At 41.1% G+C, this 21607-nt stretch overlaps 1 protein-coding gene across 14 annotated transcripts in view; it reads left to right on the forward strand.

The window, feature by feature from the left end:
* The window catches only part of LOC118080205 (teneurin-2), a 475640-nt gene that overhangs the window by 244083 nt on the left and 209950 nt on the right, over positions 1-21607 (forward strand). For all 14 annotated transcript variants that reach the window (XM_088661757.1, XM_088661752.1, XM_088661761.1 and 11 more), the window contains one exon: positions 9169-9403. In XM_088661757.1, the coding sequence (XP_088517883.1) occupies positions 9169-9403 (235 nt within the window). The remainder of the gene's footprint in view (positions 1-9168; positions 9404-21607) is intronic.

The following is a 21607-nucleotide window of genomic DNA, read 5'->3' on the forward strand; positions in this document are numbered from 1 at the left end:
TTTTTCTTGTATCTTTAAATTGAATTTCTATCTCCCACCCCACTCAAAAGGTAGAAGCGGTGCACTTTGTAAGTTTCAGCACTTACAAAGTGCTGAATATTTTCTCACTTTACAACTTCAGTGTCCCAAGTAGCCTGCTTGAAATTGACAAAAGATGTCCAAAGACTTGCCCGGGTGGGGAGAGATAGCAATCAGATTGCTTTGCAATGACAGCATTTCCTTTTTAGCTCCATGCTTCACTACATGGTTGGTCAAAGTATTTTGACCAAAAAAGAAAAAGCTTGCTCCAGAATCCTTGTAAAGTTTATAGAATATAGGACTTCACTGAGCTGTAACTCCTTAGAAATTTCAGCTAGATATTTCTTCCCCTATGCTGGTTCATTGCACAAGAGACAAGTCTAAATGGCCTGTAGATTATTTTAAATGTGTTTATGGAAGATTGAGTTATTGGTTTGTTTGTTTATTATTAATTTTTGTGTTCTTATTTTGTATTTTTATGTTGTGAACCACCCTGTGCTCTTTGGATGAAGCATGTCTTACAGATTTAAGAAATTATAATAATCATTATTCATTATTTGGACCTCCTGATAAATAAATTGATATTTTCCTTACACTGAAATCCTGTTCAAACTCTGTGCTAAGGGCTTGTAATGACTAAAGCCCCAAGTGTAATAGCTAAAGTTGGAACAAGAAGAATTTAAATTTTTGATGAAGCCAAGCGCTGGGAGATGATGATAATGCCTCTGGAAAAATATTGGAGCCATTTCATGTTATTGAGCAACATTCACCTTATAATTTTACAAACTTTGCAGCAGGGATTTTGTAGACCTTAATGGTATTGTAGATATCCTTGGAGTAATCAAAAGATTATTTCATACTAATAGGCTCTTCTTCTCAAGAGGGTGGTGAAATACTTCAGATAGCGTTGATTTATTCAAATCCTTGTACAATATTCCATTTTGTGAAAATTTGTGTGAGAAAAAAGATATGGCTTTAATAGGCCATATAAAATAATGACTTCCAGATGACTCCCTACAATTGCTAAAACAATAAAAATGACACATAAGGATGAGCAGATTTTGCTATTTTTCCATGGGTTGGCTTATGCATGTTTCATTAAGTCAATACTATATGGACAATTGTATTATTTTTTTGGAGCTGGTGCATGCATAGTTTGCTTCCATTTACATTAATTATTATTTTAATCTGAATTATCTATGTGCACAAGCTTTCATGCAAACTGAATCAGTGGTTTTGATATTTTTTAGTATGTGAAGGTGCATATGAGCCACATTCTCACTGAATAAAAAGCATTGCTGTGGAGGACATGTGCTTGGGATGGGTAGGGCTGCAGAGCATTATTTATTGTTTATTTAAATTTCTATCCTTCCTCGAAAAAAAAAAATTATGTCCGGAGTGACTACTGTTTTCCAAAGCATTATGTATATTTATAGAAGCAAAAGTATACACAATTGCATTATCACTTCCAGGTTTACAGGACATATACCATAATATATTATATATTATATATATGATACCCACGATCCATATTACCCTTGTCAGGGGCCATACTCTGAGCGTCCCATCAAATCATTGCTCCTATGATACTCCTGCACATCAGCCATATGTTAAGAGATGTGTGAAAAGGCAGGGCTGCCAAGCTAGAAGGAACACAGCAGTGCACTGCAAACCATTCATTTTAACTTTAATGCATGTGAAGAGGAAACCCTTTATCAATGGAATAGCTGGGGTGGTTTTCGTTTGGACTGCAGCAGAGCAGTCCTAACACTGTTCCTCCTCTACCACCACTACCCGGGCTGCTACATTACAAAACATAAGCACATTTATTGCATTCACACATTTAACTTTCTTGTTTGGCCCTCAGAGTTAGTTAATACGCTGTTAAACCACCTAAGAATAATGTTTTTGTTATATCCATGGTATGATAGCCTGATTACATGAAAACATAATGTATAGTTCAAGTACTATTCTAGGGGGAAACAGTTGTGCACCTGATTCCAGAATTTTTCATCTTGGATGGCATGTGCTTGGCAGCAGTGCTCATTTTCAGAATGTGCTGGAAAAGAAACCACCTTCTAACACAATTATTCTTACATCACTGTGACAATTTTCAGACTCCCTCATGGACCATCTAGAGAACAATCAGATTTTCAAGCTGTGCTCAGTTAATGATCTTTTTGTGTGAAAAATGTCAACAGACTGGAACTTTAGCCAAAACAGTTTTTGTAGAAGAGCATTTTTAGGTTGTTAAAGGGAGGATATTACTGTTTTATTGTTTTTAAGTGCATCTACTTTGGGGATCAAACTTTACACATTTTAAGAAGTTCTGTTTTGTATCTAGAACTGCTCAAATTACCATAGTGGAGAGGAAATTTACATTGTACTTTTATTGCTAAAATCATATGCAGCATAAATACTGTTGGCACACACAGCTACTTTGGATGAGCGACATATTTTGTTCTATCAGCTCCCAGAGATGGACTGATGAATTGGATGTATATGTTTGAAGCAATTTTGATGCTTTGCCTTAAAGTAACAAGATTACAAATTAGCTGGGAATAATACTGGCGCTCGGCATATTTCGTAACTTACCTTTGCCTCATTTTTCAACATTTGCTCTATGTCCATAGCTATTTTTAGGAATGGAGCTATGTAGTGGTCATTGTAGTTGCTGCTATTTAATGAAGGGTGTTAAAGCTCACATCACATTCTGTCAGTAAGTATGAGTAAGCTACAGCCAATGTGGCATTTCAGAGGCTCTGTTGGTATGGAACTTTGATACAGAAAAGAGATTGCTCTGCAATTTGACTGTGCTCACAGATGTTTTTCCTGATTTCAGCAGGATTTTAAGTGAAGCTTTGAGGTGAGAGATTAACTAGGCTATCTTTGAAATCCCTATGTAGTGCGGTTTTAGCAAGAGTCTATAGTGCACATGCCAGAGTATCTCAGCTTGCAAAGTGATTTGATAATGCCAGGAAAGTGGTAGGTCAGTATTCTTGCATAAAATGGTGCAGAAAATTAAGAGTGACAATAGTCAAGAGATGGTGTTTGGCTTTAGGAGAGATCTGTAGGCAACTGAAAATGCATGAAGTATTATCAACATAACTAGCACAGCATGTGGAATAAGATAGTAGACCTGTAATTCCCAGTGTTCATTTACAAGCATTGCACTAGAATTGCTAGTCAGGGTGTAGAGTGAATGCCTAGACTCTAAACACCCAATGCACTTCAAATAACTCTCCTGATTTGCAATTTCAAGCTTGAAGATCAAATTATGCATCTTTTTGGAACGGAAAGGCCCTTGCACTCCTCCTATGCATGTGGAAACAGAGAGGGCAACAACCTCTAACACCACTATATGTTTGAAGGCATTTTATCTGTGCAGGTTCTCCATGCAGCTTCATCAGATTAGGGGGTTCATAACTTCCACTTTCCACACCACAGCTATTACTTTAAGACTAATACACCTAACATCAGTATAGCATTGTACAGTTGATCTCTTATCCATGATTAAGTTAGCGTTTGAGGTCTCATGAGCTCCCTGCTCTCTCTTGTTCCTCCTTGTGCTTCCAAGTACAGTATTTGTGTTACAAAAATTACTTTAAAAGGAGTGAAGCTGGAAAATTCATTTACACATGCACACCAAGAGACATAATTCCACAGCTTTGTTTTTCCTTAAAGAAACAAATCTCACAGCGCCTGCTGAATTTTAGGGTGTGTGTGTGTATCTATCTGTCTAATTGTCTATCTATCTATCTATCTATCTATCTATCTATCTATCTATCTATCCACACAACGGCACTGTTAAAACACTATTCTCTCACTTCTTAAGAGAACAGAATTATTGCTATTCCATCAATTTATTTATCATCTTTACGTTTCCAACTGCTGAGGCAATAGGAAGAATCCACACAGCACCACATATTGTAAGATATGTGTTGTAATCCATGCTTAACCCTGGCTATATAAGTAATGAATTCTCCCTTGAAGTTCCGTGATCAAGAAAGTTACATATTGTAATGGTGTTGCTGGCTTCCTCACGAGTAAGCAGCTCCAAACCCTGTGCTTGGTTTTTTCAGGGTTTTATTGTATACATATGTACAAGACAGAGCGTCAAAAAGCATGACTGTACTAATCCGATCCAGAATCTGGAAGCGCCCCCCTTCATGTCTTCTGCCAATATAGCCCCCTGGGCACCCTGAACCTCCTCCGTTGGTCCCTCCCCTCCCCCCCTCTGTTGGGGTTAGGGTGCTGGTGGAGCACTCTCTTCACTGGAGCTGCTCAGTTGAGGGACCGGTGCAGTAGCCCTTGGAGCCTCCCCCTCTTGAGTGCTTTGGTCCGCCCTCTGCAACTCTCCCTCTGGAGCGCTCGGCTCCTCAACATCTCTAAGGGTCTGCATCTCCTCCTCAGCCCCAGTCCCACCTTCCAGAGGAAGCTGCCAGGTGCTAGGCTCTGGGGCTCCGACATTGTCCAACAGCCCCAGTCTACCTGACTCTCCGCTGACCCCTAGTGGTTCCCTGACACATATGATGAAGAATTGTTACCACTTGCTTATCCTTAGGTAAGATGGTAAATTTGCAAATCTTCATTTGAAGCCTCTAGTACTGGTGACTAGTGGTGGTAGACTATTTGCTTTCTCTTACCCCCTCACCTTTATCTCCTGTTTTGAAATAAAAACCTAAATTAGAAATTGACTCCAGTCTAATAGCAAATGTGTGTGTGTGAAGAAACGGGAATAAAGATACACCAGAATATAATTGCTTTGGTACATAATAATGTGGTATCTAAACCGTATTATTTATAGTTTTGAAGATATACATCCTGCCTTATAAGGCCAAAGCATCTCAGAGTGGCTAACACATAACTAAAAGCAATACCACTTACAAATTAACAAGATAACAGCAGCAATTTGAACCTGATTACATGGGCAGATACTTAAAGAATAAGTAGAAAGTGTCATTTAATGCACTCTTGGAGGCATCAACTTGATTTATTACGGTGACATTGATGTTTACCTGCCTTTCACCGTAAGGTCCCAGGGCAGGTGACAACAATTAAAACAGTGTTAAACACAGTACTGTGTTGTTAATACATAGCAATAATAATGTTTATTATTTGTTAATGTTTTATTGATTCAGTAACCACCATGTTATTTAAAAATGATTTTAAGCCAATTTTGAGCTTCTTAAATGTAAACTTGGAAGACTACCTACTGAATATAAAAAGAGGACTACTGTTAAATGCTAGCTCTTGTAATGAATATATTTGGGAAGTAGTGTACAAACAAATTGCTAAATAACTAATTTTTCTACTTTAATACAATCAAACAAAACTGTAAAAATGTTATTAATATCTTTCCTCCTGAAAAAAATGTTTAAAGTTATTTCCTGGTTCATGACTGTTGTTTGTTTATACTTTCTAATATAATAAAGCTAAGACCCATTTCATTATCTTATTCCCATATAAAACAAGTCATATGTATTGTTGAGCCATGATCTATACCTACAATTTTGTAAGCATGTTTGGATAAAATACATTAAGCTATTTCGGAGATATTTGCTGAATTAATTAGAAGTGAAAAATGTTATAAAGGTTTCCTTAATTTATGTGCAATGCATGCATTTGCATTCTTTCACCCACTCAAATGTATTTACTAGATATGAAGCTGGGACTGAAAGCTTTTGTTGATTGATAGGTTCATTTTTAAAAAGCTGGGCAGCTACCATATTGGATCTCCCAAAATGCAATGCCCAAAGCTCACTTCCTATGGAAGTGCCATTGCTGCTGAATAAAGTGTATCCAGGGGGAATTGAAAGGGACTGGTACCTGCTGTACTACTGGGGGACCAAAATGGTGATAAACATGCTGTTGGGGGACCTTACAACAGGGACACAGGCCAGGTAGGCGTTGGCCAGCTGTGCATGCCTGAGGAACAAGTGTGAATGACTGGCAGCTGCTGTGAAGCCAAATGCCAGTGGTTGGTGGGCTGTGAAGATAATTCAACATTTGTCTGTAGAATCTGGAGACTTCAAGCTGCTTGGGATCACCTGTGCTACAGAGCTACAGGTACAGACCACCTGTAGCACAGGTGCAGTCCTGCAGAAAGTAGAGCTGATTGGCTGTAACTTCAAGCTTTGCTTGCCTAGGCTTGAATTTTGCTTGCTAGCACAGCTTCCTGCACTACAAAGGAAAAAATTGGCTACCTGGCATCATAGTGGTGTTATGTGATAAACAGGTAGGCACCCCTTGCTTTACAGCCCGTCAAAATGGCCTGCTGAGGGTGAGGAAACCTAGGATCCAGCCTGCTGATCTAGTTCCCCACCCCAGCTCTAGAAGAACTACCAACAGGAGGAATTATTCTAGCATAGAGAGCTTCAAAGAAACCTGAGTGATCTTTCTAGAAAAATGGTGATCTGTGTTAGTCACTTCCCCTACTTTAAATAAATTACTAACATATATAGGAAAATGACACTGAATGTGTTCCTTCCAACTTTTGTGTGGGAGTAGTAAAAATGTATTCATGAAAAAAGACAACCCTTGCCTATTATCCGCCTTTTTGCCTTTTTTTATTTTTAAGGAAAGCATTTTTGTTACTCCATTCTTCAAGACAGACTTTTCTGGTTGGACATGTAGTAAAAACTGGCATACCCATCTACTATGATAAGTGGGGAGATCTCAATGAACAATATAACTTTTCATTATAGTTGCAGTTTTGAAATATACAGTTATCTCTTCCTATGACAAGTTTCTGTGTACATTATATGATTAAGCCCACTATAAGGCTCTCTTTGCCTTGATCTCCTTCATCTACTTACTGAATGAGAGGACTAGTCCAGAAAATGATTTAGGGAACCATGGTAATTCTTTTATTGTAGCATAGCCTAGAGCCCTTTCCTGGTGGTGACTGTTCCTCATATTGGGAAATATAGAACAGATTGCAGCAGCTGTTCTTGCAGCGCACACTAAATAGTTACAATGCTCTCTACTGACTGATGAAGAGATGAGAGGAAAAAGGGAGCCATTCCCCACAATGTAAACTACTAAATTCTAGTTGAGTGTACACAGAATACGCTCAGCAAGGAGCTTAAGACAATCCTGGTTCTGATTATTGCCTTACGTATGTGTTTTAATCTGTTTGTCATGTTCACAGTTTACACTTTTTAGGTATGCACCTTAAGTAAATAATTTGTAGAGAGGTTTCCATTCCTGTTTCTCTGGTGGCTTGTCTCTGCAGCTCATTCTCCTTATTATATATGTGAATGGAACAAAGTGGTGGTGACAGCACAGACTGTTTTGTTAAAAGCCATGGACTGTGGGGGCTTTGGGGAGGGAAGTTTAACTCTTTCCTTTCCATAATCCCAACAAAAACAACTTCTTGAAGGCTTCTGGTAGCATTTTTAGGGAAGCTCCTACTGATAAAAGCAGTTTTGGAAAGGCGATTTTTGTTGAAATCATGATGTGGAGAAAAATGGTTAAATGGATATAGCTTTGAAGAGGTGATTTGTTAGACTCCTGATATAGTGAGAAGGAATTTAACTACGCCCGTAGCCAGTTTTGCAAACACTTCTTAGATTTGATTGTGAGAACGGTTTTTTGCTCTGTTTTGCTCTACCAATCTTGTCCACGCATAGATTGCTAGAATATGCACTACAAAAGTTAACTGTATGATTTTTTGTGGTGCTTCTAAACCACAGGCCTTCTGTTCAGCATTTTTGAAGAAGCCTATAGTTATGTTCATATTTTAAAAGTTTATATACAGGTAACTCGCAACTTGCGCTTATTTTACATATATGGTCACAACTTTGCATGGGTGGGTGAGGAATAAATGAAGAGCAGAGGAAGCCTACTCTTGATTTATTTACTCCCACCACCACTCCCTACCTAGCTTTGGGAAGGCAGCATGAGCGCTCAGTCAGCATCTGTTCCCTGCTTGGCAAGGAGGCCCTAGGGCTGTGGCACTGGCAGGGTCCTAGGGCCCTCCTGTCTTCTTCCCAAAGTAGGACAAATAGCCCTCAACCTTGCAGGCAGAGGGTGATTCCGAGAATTCCCACTTAAAATGTGAGTTAGCTGCATTCATAGTTTTAAAATATAACTTAAATTCCTCAACTTTTGTTTAGAACACGTATTGCCATTAAGCTTTGTTCCTACCTACAACACTTTCTTCACTGATATTTTCTTTAATTATTTGATTCATTAAATACAAAATAAACATACATCAGTATAATTACGATTTTGCTAATGTTATTTTTGCTAATTATTGTTCTCTAGAAATTTACAAATTAGTGTAATTATTAAACATGCTATTAATGTTTCACTTGCCTGTTACATTTGCTTTTTTGTCTTCCATTCATTTTGAAGACTTAAATAATGTAGGGTATCTTTTTTACAAATTATCTAATTGCATTTATTATTTAAAAAGGTAGATTATAAGCACATTGATTAGATGACCATGTACTTTTAAATACTCCAGTTACTTTAGTAGGAATATTGTACAGCATTTTATTTACTTATTCATTTAGAACATTTATATCCCATCTCTCTTTTTTTTCTCCTATTTTGGAGGTGAGTAGGTATATGTTGTGTTCCCTAGCAACCTTCCTTCAAGGCATTGAACAGACCAAAACCTTCTCAGTTTCAGAAAGGTTACTATATTGTGTGCCTTCAAATTATGCTGTGGACCAGAATGGTTTGAGTGATCTAAAGTCAGATGAATGCATTGCCAGAGTGGTACAGGAGTCATGTTCTTCTGGTCCAAGCCAAACTGCTCTGGCAATGTGTAAAATATGTGAGGTAGACTCTCATAATATCCTATTTAAGCTGTTACTTAGAGTAGCATGAGACTAAATGTTAGGTAAGTGGCTTCCATGCTTTTCTGTTAAATTGTGGATCAGGATTAAAGAAAGAATCAGCTGCTAATGTGAAAAGGAAATAGTTGCTTAACATTCTTCATATACACATAGCTGCTTCTGTTCTTAAGTAGAATCTTTTCAAAAGAGCTGAAGTTTATCTGTTTCCTTTAGAACATAGTTCTAAGAACACTTACTTGGTAAGTGAGAACATAGTTTTGGGTTAAAGTGTTTAGGTTTGATTGTTTCCCAAAATATTGGGAAATTCAGAGTTATTTATTACTTCTCTTTTCCCTTTTAGGCCCTTCAAATCATCACAGCCAGTCAACTCTGAGACCACCTCTTCCACCACCTCACAATCATACTCTATCCCATCATCACTCTTCTGCCAACTCCCTCAACAGGAACTCCCTAACTAATCGACGGAACCAGATCCATGCACCAGCTCCTGCACCGAATGATCTAGCCACCACTCCTGAATCTGTTCAGTTACAGGACAGCTGGGTGCTTAATAGCAATGTGCCACTTGAGACCAGGTAGGCTATCAATAAGAGATTGACATTTGGTGAAATTGACTGGAAGGCATTATGTCTTTGAATGCCATTGGCCCAGTTCATATGTAACACTAAGCCAAACCATGGCTTATCATGAACGCTCATGTTTCTGGAGCAAAGATTATGGCCCCTGTGCTCCTCCTGTAGCCTATCCACAGCTAAAGCATGGCTTAGCATTATGTCTGAATCCAAGCTTGTGGTGTGTCACCCCAAACAAACCATGACTAGGAATCCAAGAGCAAACCTAAGTTACAGCTCAGAGCTTGTCAAGAGTGAGACAAACCATGACCCCATGTTTGGATACAATGCCCAACCAAACTTTACATGTTTTCACATTAGTGCAAAATCATGGTTTGGCCTTACCTTTATGTGTGAACTGGATCAGTGTATGAGTCTGGTTTCTGGGATAATTAACCAATATTTGGATACATTGTTTCTGATAAGGAGCAATTTTAGTTGGACACTTATAATCAAATGTTATCAAGTTATACTTAAGTGCTTCATAAAAATATAGATATGATCTAGTCAGACATTAAGCATTTTGAGAACCCATTCATTCCAATGGGAGACATTCAAGTAAGTGCCTGTCTTAATAAGACTTAGATGCTTCACTTTGGCTGAATTGTGCCCATAGAAATTACAACTGCCAGTAAGGAAAGTGTTACTCAAAAGCAAAATAATATGCCTAAATGGAAAGACAGTGATTTAGGTGTATTCTGAAGTAATTTCACCAAGTACTGTATTTAATTTCTAAACTAATATAAACTCATTTAAAAAACAAATGTTGGTCAGCTCAGCTTATCTTTGTTTGCTTTATTTGAATACTGATTTATTGTTCTGACAGTGTTTTGGGAGACCCGGAGAAACAATCCCAGATTCAAGACTGACAGAACAATACTTTTAATTTATATTTCATACAACGTACAGGCTCACTTGTACATACTGTCAGTTTGATGTCCGTGGGGAAGTCAGTAATGTTTAAAAGGTACTGTGCTTGTTAACTGATGTCACATAGAAAAAAAATATACAATTTACTGTTTGTAAATTCCCTCCATTATTATTATTATATTTTATATATGCTTTCTTCTTTTATTAAATTCATCCTGAGTTTATGAATGCAGAAAAATTGAGATTCTTCAAAATGCCAGAATAGTCATAACTCTTTATTTATTGATTTCTTTGTACAATCCCTTTCTCACCTGCTCCTCTGGCAAAGTTTCTTGGCACTCTGTTTAGTTCCCAGTTCCCCACAGATACATTATTGCTAGTTCTTAACATCCCATCATAGTAGTACACATCACTAGCTCTCCAGACACCATCTCTACTGATGCATTTGGATGACCTGGTGAAGCCTTGTGCAAATCACTTTCGATATGACTGAATGTGCTACAGTAATTAAAATGTTACAATGCAGAATGAAATTATGGTCTGAATAGGTTAGGGGTTGGAGATGTGGTACCTCATGCAACATAGATGCCTTCATTTAATAAATGAAAGTCATGTTTGTGTTGTAACATAGTTCCAGGGGTAACAAGCTTAACAGTGAGGAAGCAGTATGACAGAAGCAGCAACAGTTACTGCAAAGGTCCAAAGTAGGTAACAGTTTGTCTCAGTAGATGTGCACATAGTGTCCAAATGAGTCAAAATAGAAGCTGAAGTGAGGAAATGGGATATTTACATGGGCGAACATGAAACCTAACGAATCAGGCATTCAGATATGAGACCAGAGATTAGGGTGGTCTACTACTGTAGTGAGTCCCTGGCAAGATTTCACCTGGAGAATGCCAGTGAAAGGCTAGAGAATGGTGGCTGAACAGGACCTAATGGTGGCTTTGACACTTCTAAAACTTGTTCTGAAAAAATATTTGTACAGTGAATTTATGTTAATTCCCTTCACTCCTGACAGCAATATCATTGAATACAATTAAATACATTAAAAGGTTAATATTGGGAGTGAAATGAAATAACTAGGACTTCCTGGTCAATCTCTGTGTTTTTGGAAGGTAAAAGATCCCCCCCCCTCACTTAGCTCTACTGCAGTAGAGTTCTGAAACTTAGAAAGTAGAACTCCAAACTCCTAAATAGCTGTAATTTAGTATTTTATGCCGTCCTATTTCAGAGGGTCCACGAAAAGTTTGTGAGGGGTGGAGAATCAAGGCCAAAGGTGAAAGGAAAGCTATCACAAACCAGCGGCAAACATAGACACAATAAGTGAATGTAGACTCAACTACAGAATCCCCCAGAGCATATTTCTTTGACTCAAGAAGGTTGTAAGGGATAAGGATGTTTTGGCCAGCTGCCCAGGCCTTGTTCTTTGCTGCCAAATTTGTTGGGAATAAGTCAGCTACAATTTGTGGCTTAATCTCGGGTAGTATAGTGGATCTGGCACTTATTGCTGAGAATTGCACTGATGAAAATTCTGATCCTATTTTGACACACTGAACCTTCCAGGTTTCTCAGTGTTACCATTTCTAAAATTAGATTACAAAGGGTTATGAGGCATCCAGCTATTTCAGAACACTGTTGAGGTTTAGCTTACTGGCTGTGGACACAGTGTAACTGCCTGTAGGAGTTGCTGTGGACTAAGATTTAAGATGTATTCTCTCTCTCATCCACAATATACCTTTTCCGTGAATTCCGTGAATTCTTGTTCATGATACTGGAACCATAGGAGGATTATTTGTAGAGGCATACATGTGATGTGCTATGATCATACGTTCATCTTACTTAGAAGTGAATCATATTTAAAGTAACAGTAAAAGCAGATAACTCAGTTTCTTATAGTTCATCATAGTTAACCTTTTCAGAGTTTTTAGTGCTCTTAATTTCTTGTGAAATTAAGTTCTATAACTTGATCTCAATATACCTACATCTTTTAAAATTAATCCATAATTTAGTTCCTTCTTTTACAAATACTACCACCTGTAATTTTTTATTGGCAAAATCAGAGAAACAACGGGAGTCATTCCCCTGAAATCATTCTGTATGACTTTAGCTTACTTCATTGACATTGTACTCCCAGTTGGCCACAGACTTTTTACATTGCACTGCACTTTAATTTTACAGTTTTCTTCATCTTCCTTGAAATGTGGCAGCTTATTAATCTCAATATTGGGACTTTTGCGATCTATACTAAACACCTCTTAGGAACGAAAGTTTATTTTTATTATGTTACGTTCACCTTTTTAGCATGAAATGATGCAATTGTTTATGTATAACTTCTCCCCAGACATTTAGAGTTGTGTTGCAATGAAATACATTGTTTTCCCTATGTAACACAAAATACAGTAATACAATTACGTGCACAGAAATTCTCCCCAAGTATTTAGTATTTGGTTTCCTTAAATATTTGCTAACTCTTGTAAACTTGGCAGTGGGGTACTTATCATAAGAGAGAAGGCATATCCTTGACTAAAATGATGTGACTGTGTCACAAAGATGCTATGTTTCATTTCTTCAGTAGTTGCTGTTTCACCATTAGGTACGAAATTTTATGTTTTCTTATTTGGTTGTCTGTTTGGTTGACTTCCTTTTTGCAAAAGATCCACATTTTCTAGTCTGGTCATATCAATTTATTGATATTCAAACAGTCATTTTTATTGAGGTGAATTATGAGCAGCCTGATAACAAATATTCAGACTTAGATAACATAATTTGACGCTGAGTAGGGAAACAGTTTTTCGTTTAAAGGCTTAATTACTTTGAAATATTCTTCATGAGAGCTCTGTTGATGGTTCCATGCTTTACAGTGCAAGTTTACATCATTGCCTTCAATGTATTAGGCTCCTTTGTTATGGAAACCACACATTGGCCATTTGCAGATGCCAATCAAAGGCATAATGGCTCATAAATTAGGGTAACCCAAAAGCTATTATAGATTTTCTTTGAAAGGATATTTGTCAAAGATTGCATGATGTCCTAATGCCAGTTCTGATGCCTGCCTGGTGTTATTTATATTGGTATGAATTAAGTCTGCATTACTGTAATTAGCAATGCTTTAGTCTGGAGAGAAAGAAAAAAGTTTAAATAGCAAGAGAAATTAGGGCTATTCTTGAGCACTGCAAGAATATTTTTCTTTCATTTTTGTCAGTAACCAGGGTTTTGCGTAATTTTAAATATTTGTTCAATCATTTAATGAATTTCAGACACCAGGCAGATTACTTCTAGACTTCCAGGGAACTTATAATAGCACAACTTTTTATCAAGAAACTGCTTTTTGTTGCTCTTGTATAAGTCCACTTACCATTACCCAGTTCAGCAGCACTGTGAAGTGGCACCACCTACCCCCCCCCCCGGATCTGCCTCTGCCTCTGGATCCTGGGGGTTAATGCTGACCTCACTGGCTGGGAAGTGGATCCAAGCCTGCCTACAGATTGGCCAATAACAGGCAGGCTTGGAGGCAGGGTTCTCCTTGGGGGAGGGCCTGATGGAGCACATAGGCATCCCTCAGGTCCTCTTCCAGGGTATTGAAGGTTCCTTGCCCTGGCCCCCTGCACTCAGTTGTAGTTTCTGCCTCCCCCTTCCGAAAGATAGGGTATCCCATTAAAGGTATCCGGGAGGAGTGGCTTTTTCCGTACTCCCAGACGAGGGCTTGGGCCACAGCACTCCTCAAGGCAGCGATCCCTGCAAGGGCCCTATTTGATGTAAACCATAGGACTCCCCCATTTCCGGGTTGACCCTGATTCACTTCCAGCAGGCGGGTCAGAAGTAATTGGTTATGCCTAACGCCTGTGTCAAACCCCTTACATCTGTAGTCAATAAAGTTGTGGCCTTATTTGACCCAGTTTAAACTGTGTTGCTCTATTCTTTCTGTGCATTCAAGGGGCAGTGAGGGTGCAAAACCTGGCAGCCTTCATCGTAAGGTGGCACAACGTGTCAGGGTGTCTGGCTGCTAACCAGAAAGTTGGTGGTTTGAGCATCCAGGGACAGGATTCCTGCATTGCAGGGAATTGGACTATATGGCCCTCTGGGTCCCTTCCAACTCTATGATTCTATGGCATCTATGGCTAATTCCCTCTCAGCCATGAAGCTCACTGAATGATTTGGGCCAGTGACTATTTCTCATCTTTCTCAATCTTCATTACAAGCTTGTTGTGAAGATAAAACAGTGATGGAAAATATTCCTTGGAGGAATATTACCAACATAACAAATGGATAAAATAAATCATATGCTGATCAAATCATAACCCTAGTCAATGTGCACAATGGTGTGAGGGAGGCTTGTGTTTTTGAAAATTGAACTATAGCCCTATTTGGATGTTCATTTTACTCATGTGAGGACAATCGCTTAATGAACAGAGGACTGTTAAGTCCTGCCCCCCTTTTTATAGCGCTCCATGAGCAAGAGGCTAAATTTGTGAATGAAGAGCTTCCTCTACTCATAGGGCCTTCACATATGATTTTGAACCCTAAGGAACCCAGTGTACAGCCACTTTGAAAAAGACAAATTCCATGCAAGGGATCATTAGGAAGTAAATTAAAATTAAAATGGCAAGTATCATGATTTCATAAATATATGGTGCAACCATATTTGGAATGCTGCATACAGTTCTGGTCTCTCCACCTTAAAAATAATATTGCAGAGTGGGGAAAGCTTCAGAAAAGGGCAACCGGACTGATCAAGGGGATGGATAAACTCTCCTGTGAGGAAAGGTTACAGCATTTGGGACTTTTTACTTTAAAGAAAATGTGAATAAGAGGAGGCATGATAGAAGTGTATAGAATTACTCATGGTATGGAGAAAGTGGATAGAGACAAGTTTCTCTCCCTGTCTTATTGTTGGAGATTCATTCCCCGTGTCTGCAGTAATGGGATTGTTGTCTATCACATGATGGTGTATGTTTACATTCCACAGAGTGGGAAGTGACAAAGAAAGGATGTTTGTGTTACTGGGTTCCATGAAGTGGGATTATTGTCCTTTGTTCTTCCTCTTCGCTGTCTGATGCTAGAGAGAGAGGGAGCCATGTTGCAGTGTTCCTTGTGTGTTTATATGTAAATAAAGGAGATTAGCCAAATGCTGAGTTGCTGAGGTTTGTTATGTGAACTGCGAACATTCTGCGGATCCCTGAGTGTGCTGGTGTCTGTTGGCATCAGTCGCTGTGATGTTCGTGCAGAAGAAAGCTTTTGAAGCTCCCGAACGATCGACAAGGAGGAAGAGAACATTATTATTATTATTGTTGTTGTTGTTGTTGTTGTTGTTGTTGTTGTTATTACCCCGCCCATCTGGCTGGGTTTCCCCAGCCACTCTGGGCGGCTTCCAACAGAAAAATGAAATAAAATAATCTATTAAACATTAAAAGCCTCCCTAAACAGGGCTGCCTTCAGATGTCTTCTAAAAATCTGGTAGTTGTTTTTCTCTTTGACAACTGATGGGAGGGCGTTCCACAGGGCGGTCACTACTACCAAGAAGGCCCTCTGCCTGGTTCCCTGCAACTTGGCTTCTCGCAATGAGGGAACCACCAGAAGGCCCTCGGTACTGGACCTCAGTGTCCGGGCAGAACGATGGGGGTATACTGGACCGAGGCCATTTAGGGCTTTAAAGGTCAGCACCAACACTTGGAAATGTGCTTGGAAATGTGCTTGGAAATGTACTGGGAGCCAATGTAGATCTTTCAAGACCGGTGTTATGTGGTCTCGGCGGCCACTCCCAGTCACCAGTCTAGCCGCCGCATTCTGGATTCGTTGTAGTCTGCGGGTCACCTTCAAAGGTAGCCCCACGTATAGCGCATTACAGTAGTCCAAGCAGGAGATAACTAGAGCATGCACCACTCTGGTGAGACAGTCTGCAGGCAGGTAGGGTCTCAGCCTGCGTACCAGATGGAGCTGCTAGACAGCTGCCCTGGACACAGAATTGACCTGCGCCTCCATGGACAGCTGTGAGTCCAGAATGACTCCCAGGCTGCGCACCTGGTCCCTCAGGGGCACAGTGACCCCATTCAGGACCAGGGAGTCCTCCACACCTGCCCGCCTCCTGTCCCCCACAAACAGTACTTCTGTCTTGTCAATCTGTTAGCTGCCATCCATCCTCCAACCACCTCCAGGCACTCACACAGGACCTTCACCGCCTTCACTGGTTCTGATTTGAAAGAGAGGTAGAGCTGGGTATCATCCGCATACTGATGAACACCCAGCCCAAACCCCCTGATTATCTCTCCCAGCGGCTGCATGTAGATGTTAAAAAGCATGGGGGAGAGGACAGAGCCCTGAAGAACCCCACAAGTGAGAGCCATGGGGTCCAAACACTCATCCCCCCCCACCACTTTCTGAACACGGCCCAGGAGGAAGGAGCAGAACCACTGCATGACAGTGCCTCCAGCTCCCAACCCCTCTAGACGGTCCAGAAGGATCTTATGGTTGATGGTGTCAAAAGCCACTGAGAGATCCAGAAGAACTAGGAAACAGCTCTCACCTTTGTCCCTAGCCCGCTGGAGATCATTGACCAGTGCAGCCAAGGCAGTTTCAGTCCCATGATGAGGCCTGAATCCCGACTGGAAGGGATCCAAATGGTCCGCTTCTTCCGGGCGTGCCTGGAGTTGTTCAGCAACCACTCGCTCAATTACCTTGTCCAAGGATGGAGGATTTGAGACTGGACTATAGTTGGCCATATTGGCCGCATCTAAATATGGTTTTTTAAGAAGCGGTTTAATAACTGCCTCTTTCAGCGGGTCTGGGAAGGCTCCCTCACAGAGAGAAGCATTCACCAACCCGTGAAGCCCATCGTCCAGCTGTTCCCGACTAGCTTTTATAAGCCAGGATGCGCAAGGATCAAGGAGACCGGTGGTCGGTTTCACTCATCCAAGAAGCCTGTCCACATCCTCGGAGTGGTTTGGAATTGATCCCACGCAACTGGACTAGACAGGACTCTAGCACTCTCCCGCCCCTGCTCCCACGGTGGAGTCTACCTCTTCCCGAATCTGAGCGACTTTATCTGCAAAAAATCGTTGCAGGAGATCATGCGGCTCGTACTGGGCCCCGATGGAGCAGGTGGTTCCACTAAACTGCGAACCACCTGAAAAAGTATCCTGCTGCTGTTTTCTGCAGATGCAATAGAGGCAGTGAAGAAAGTCTTCTTCGCCGTCACTATCGCCACTTGGTAGGCTCGACATTGAGCTCTAACCCGTGTCCGGTAAGCTTCAGAATGAGTTATCCGCCACCAGCACTCTAGCTGTCTCAGCAATTGTTTCATTGCCCTCAGATCTGTGGAAAACCACGGGGCTGTCCGGGCACATGCAATCGGAGAGGGCGCTTCGGAGCCAAACAGTCAATAGCCCTGGTTAACTCCACATTCCAACGGGCCACCAAGGAATCGGCTGAAAGGCCATCAACATGGGATAAAGCATCCCCTACCACTCTCTGGAAACCCTTTGGATCCATTAAGTGACGGGGGCAGACCATCCGAATCGGTCCCACCTCCCTGGAGAGGGGAAGGGTCGCAGAGAAGTCCAGTTGCACCAGGTAGTGATCTGACCATGGCACTTCTTTAGTTTCGCTTTTACTTAGTGTCAGATCACCAACATCCATAGAGGTAAACACCAGGTCCAAGGCATGTCCAAGGGTCCTACTCGTGTGTAGGACGACTCCTAACACTTATAACACTTGCACTCATTGCCATCCAGTGCCGCTGAATGTTGGAAGGTTCAGGACAGATGAAAGAAAGTACTTCTTTATATAACACCTAAACTGTAAAATTCGTTCCCACAAGAAGCAATGATAGATAGCTCTAAAAGACAAATTCATGGAGGATAAGGCTACTGACTACTAATAGATACATTCTATTAATAATAGATAATAATAGATAATAGGTGGCTACTGACCCTAATAGATACATTCCACCTCCACAGTTGGAGATGGTGTGCTTCTAAATACTAGTTCCTGAAAACTGCAGGAGAGAATGCTGTTGTGCTCAGATGCTGTTGTGGGCTTCCCATAAGCATCTGGTTTTCCTCTCTGAGATCAGGATACGGGACTGGATGGGCCCCTGGCCTCATCCAGCAGGATCTTCTTATAGTATACTGGAGGGGATGAGGCTTCCCAGTATGTCTCCACTTTCCCTTGAATGACTTTCTGCAGCAGTAAATTTAATACCTGAATATTTAGTTTTCTGTTGAAAGCAGGATAGAAATATTTTGCGTACACGTGTTTTTGCTTGCACTCTGATGCTGAGTCCACGAACCCTGTTTTTGAGGAGGGGTAGGTGGTGGCAATCATATTATTTCTGGATTAACTGGCTGATGTTGGCTCTTAATGACAAGCTTTAAAATGTAATAATATTTTAGAGGTGGAATGTCGTATTTATTGAGATTTTTTTTTTGACAATCAGAAAAGGCATGTCCTTCTGGAGATTTAAACAAGCTTGAGAGTCTGCCCTTCTCTCAGGGGAGGTTATGAGGCTTAACTCATTAATTAACATGAGTAGCTTTCATATTCGCCTCATTCAAACAAAACAAACAAACAAACAAACCCACAACCCTTCACTGAAGGGCAACGTGATATTAGCTTTATTGATACTGTTAATAACAAATGTGTGGTATGCTGGGACATTATAACTATCGGCAAGAAGCCCTGTGAGGTCAGAAGGCGTCTGACAGCTCATTTAAAAAAATAATCTTCCTCCTTCAGATGTAGAAGCTCAAAGAGAATTGCCTGGAGCTTAATGTTATTTTTGTGCCTGCAACACACAGTGGGAAACTTCTTCTACTTAGTGTAGGTACACATGCATGCCTGCTGGCTCATTGCATTCTCTCCCAAAATACTTCTCAGGACAGTTCATTTTATATTATACTCATCCATATGTACATATCTGACAGCAACCCAAAGCTTTCACCACATTCTGTTTCATCACACTACAGGAGCAGCAAGTGTGCTGTAAGGAAGATCACATCTAGGTTCTTTCTAAAAGGTTAATTCTGGGCACAAGATTAAAAATGATCTTAAATATACCCTAGAAATGTTAGGTAAAGGTAAAGGTAAAGGTAAGGGACCCCTGATCATTAGGTCCAGTCATGACCGACTCTGGGGTTGCGGCGCTCATCTCACTTTATTGGCCGAGGGAGCCGGCGTATAGCTTCCAGGTCATGTGGCCAGCATGACAAAGCCGATTCTGGCGAACCAGAGCAGAACACGGAAACGCCGTTTACCTTCCCTATTTATCTACTTGCACTTTGACGTGCTTTTCAACTGCTAGGTTGGCAGGAGCTGGGACCGAGCAATGGGAGTTCACCCCGTCACAGGGATTCGAACCGCTGACCTTCTGATCAGCAAGCCCTATGCTCAGTGGTTTAACCCACAGCGTAGGCAATTGTATATAGGTAAATGACAGCTTGATTCATAGTACATCAAGCATAAAACAGTAGCTAGCTTTGTGGTGTACTTCATCACTGTTGACTGTTAGTTGCTGCATCTGTGGTCCTTAGAGCATTATATTCCTATTTATATTAGTGCACACATGAACCAAGCAATAACCTTCTCTTGGTCCTATCAACCTCGTAGGCACACTTACTTGCTAGGGACGTGGGAGAGGGCCTTTTTGGTGGCTGCTCTCAGACTTAGGAACTCCCTCCCTATAGAAACTGCCCTTCTGCCAGCAGGTGAAGACTTTCTTGTTCCAACACATGCTGGATCGACCAGCTGATTTTTCTTTTTACCTGAGAAGAATTACTATTCTCCCTCTGCTGAAGTGACTGAAGCTTCTTGGGCGGTGGGGTGGCACACCCCTTTTCTGCCCAGGCTTCCTGTCCCCGTCAGCTGTACCACAGCGCATGCTTCACTTGCTGTGCCTCCTTTGGCTGTGGCTACCCCTGTCACAGGTCTGTGCGTGCTGGGTGGGTTCTGGCGCACGAGGAGGGGGCAGTGCCAGGGGTGTACAGGCGCCCCTGCCCAGAGAGTCTGTTTATTCAGGAGAGCCCATTTATTCAGCATCACAGCCCTGCCCTGCACACATTTCTGTGCACAGCAAATAGGCAGGTGATCTGTGCTGAACCCCAATGCCAGCTCCAGCGGCCTTGATTCCTGCAGGTCAACACCACCATTTAAAAGCAAACACCTACAGGGGGTGGATTTAAAGATCTGACAGGCTGGGATTGAGGGGTGCGTGCATACGCCTTTCTCGTGCTGCCCTCCCCAGATCCAAGCCTTGCAAGGCTGCTTAGAGAGGGCCGTGTGGGGATGTGGCAACCATGTGTCCTGCAATTGGGCTGCATGGCTGTTGCGTCCCCACACCATTCTGCCCGAGCAACCTTGCACGGCTCAGATCCGGGATGGTGGCACGAGGCGCAATGCTGCTTGGGGCTGGGGTTGCCCCAGCTGCAGGTGGTTTATAGGCACATCCCACTGCTGAAGAGCGCCTCCGGTTTGCTAGTAAAACTGAATTATTGTGTCATGAAATGATGCATGCCTAAAAAGTGTGTCACCGACATGAAAAGTTTGGAAAGCACTGATATATATATCAGTGAAAAAAGTGAAAAAAGGCGAGGTATAAATAGATATAATAATAATAAGACGAGCATGTGTTATGTTGTGTTATCAATTGGAAAAGCAAGTGACTGTCTTCATTGATTTCTCAACTCCCACAATGTGGCAATGTACATGTGCCTTCCTTGAGGCAAAATCAAACTTTTTGATCTCTGACTAGGTGAAGGCCATTCCCCTATAGACCTATGAAGTGACCCAGGAGTGCAAGTGTCAGCATTTCCCTGTTACAATGAAAATAGCATCTCAGCTGTAGAAAATGAACTAGTTCCCCGCAAGGTGTTACCACTTATTTAGACATGTGATGCTACAGCAGCTATTCTATTGTTCCTCTACCTGATTTAAGATATTTTCTCAGCATACATATGTCCCTTTAGGTTCAGCTTAATGTTTTGACAGAACGAGTTGCCTAAAAACTGGCACCTGCCTTTTAGTCTAACATGCTACTTTCCTGTCAGGCAACTTTCAAGCACTGTGTTTCTGCGTGTCCAAATGTGTCTGTGTTAAGAGTACGAAGATCACAGTGACAAGCTATTCTGGAACTTAAGGCACCACACTTGACAGTCTGACTTAACACTTGCATTTTTTATATTTTTTTAAAAAAAGCTTTGCCTCTGTGGCCTAAGGAACTAGCATTTTTTAAATAAAAAAATCAACCGTTGGAAGACTGGTATGCCACATTTTAGATAAAGCTGTGCTAGAAACATGTTTGCTCCTGAA

This window comes from Zootoca vivipara, chromosome 2, assembly GCF_965207765.1.
Source record: "Zootoca vivipara chromosome 2, rZooViv2.hap1.1, whole genome shotgun sequence".
NCBI lineage: Eukaryota > Metazoa > Chordata > Lepidosauria > Squamata > Lacertidae > Zootoca > Zootoca vivipara.